General features: G+C 51.1%; 1 protein-coding gene across 1 annotated transcript in view; it reads left to right on the top strand.

Annotated features, from left to right (window-relative positions):
• Window positions 1–378, top strand: part of LOC106107769 — a 24,063-nt gene that overhangs the window by 16,702 nt on the left and 6,983 nt on the right. The window contains exon 5 of the mRNA XM_013288770.1: window positions 174–377. Within this exon, the coding sequence (XP_013144224.1) occupies window positions 174–377 (204 nt within the window). The remainder of the gene's footprint in view (window positions 1–173; window position 378) is intronic.

The following is a 378-nucleotide window of genomic DNA, read 5'->3' as shown; positions in this document are numbered from 1 at the left end:
CGGCGAAGAAATTCAAAGATATGTGTGAAGTCAACCAACCCGCAGTGCAGCGTGGTTGACTATGGCCTAGTCACCCTAACTTAGGGTAGACTCTGAGCCCCTCGGTGGGGACGTTTAGTGAGCTGGTGATGATGAACTTACAGGTGATATAAAAAGTGTCTTTCTTGTTACAGGCGGAGCGAGTTTCTAGGATGTGTCTCGTTCCCGCTAAAAGATGCAATTAAGAGCGACGTCAAGGGGACGTACTTCTTGCAGTCGGGGCGGCAAGGTGCGACTGACAGATGCGCTAGGGACCGCGTGACAGACGACCGACGCAATATGGCAACCGATAACACAGAGACGAGCACCAGTGAAGGCGCTAAAGAAAACCAAGACAAA

The sequence above is a fragment of the Papilio polytes genome, unplaced genomic scaffold, assembly GCF_000836215.1.
Source record: "Papilio polytes unplaced genomic scaffold, Ppol_1.0 DF821845.1, whole genome shotgun sequence".
NCBI lineage: Eukaryota > Metazoa > Arthropoda > Insecta > Lepidoptera > Papilionidae > Papilio > Papilio polytes.
This window is presented reverse-complemented; position numbering and strand designations above follow the sequence as displayed.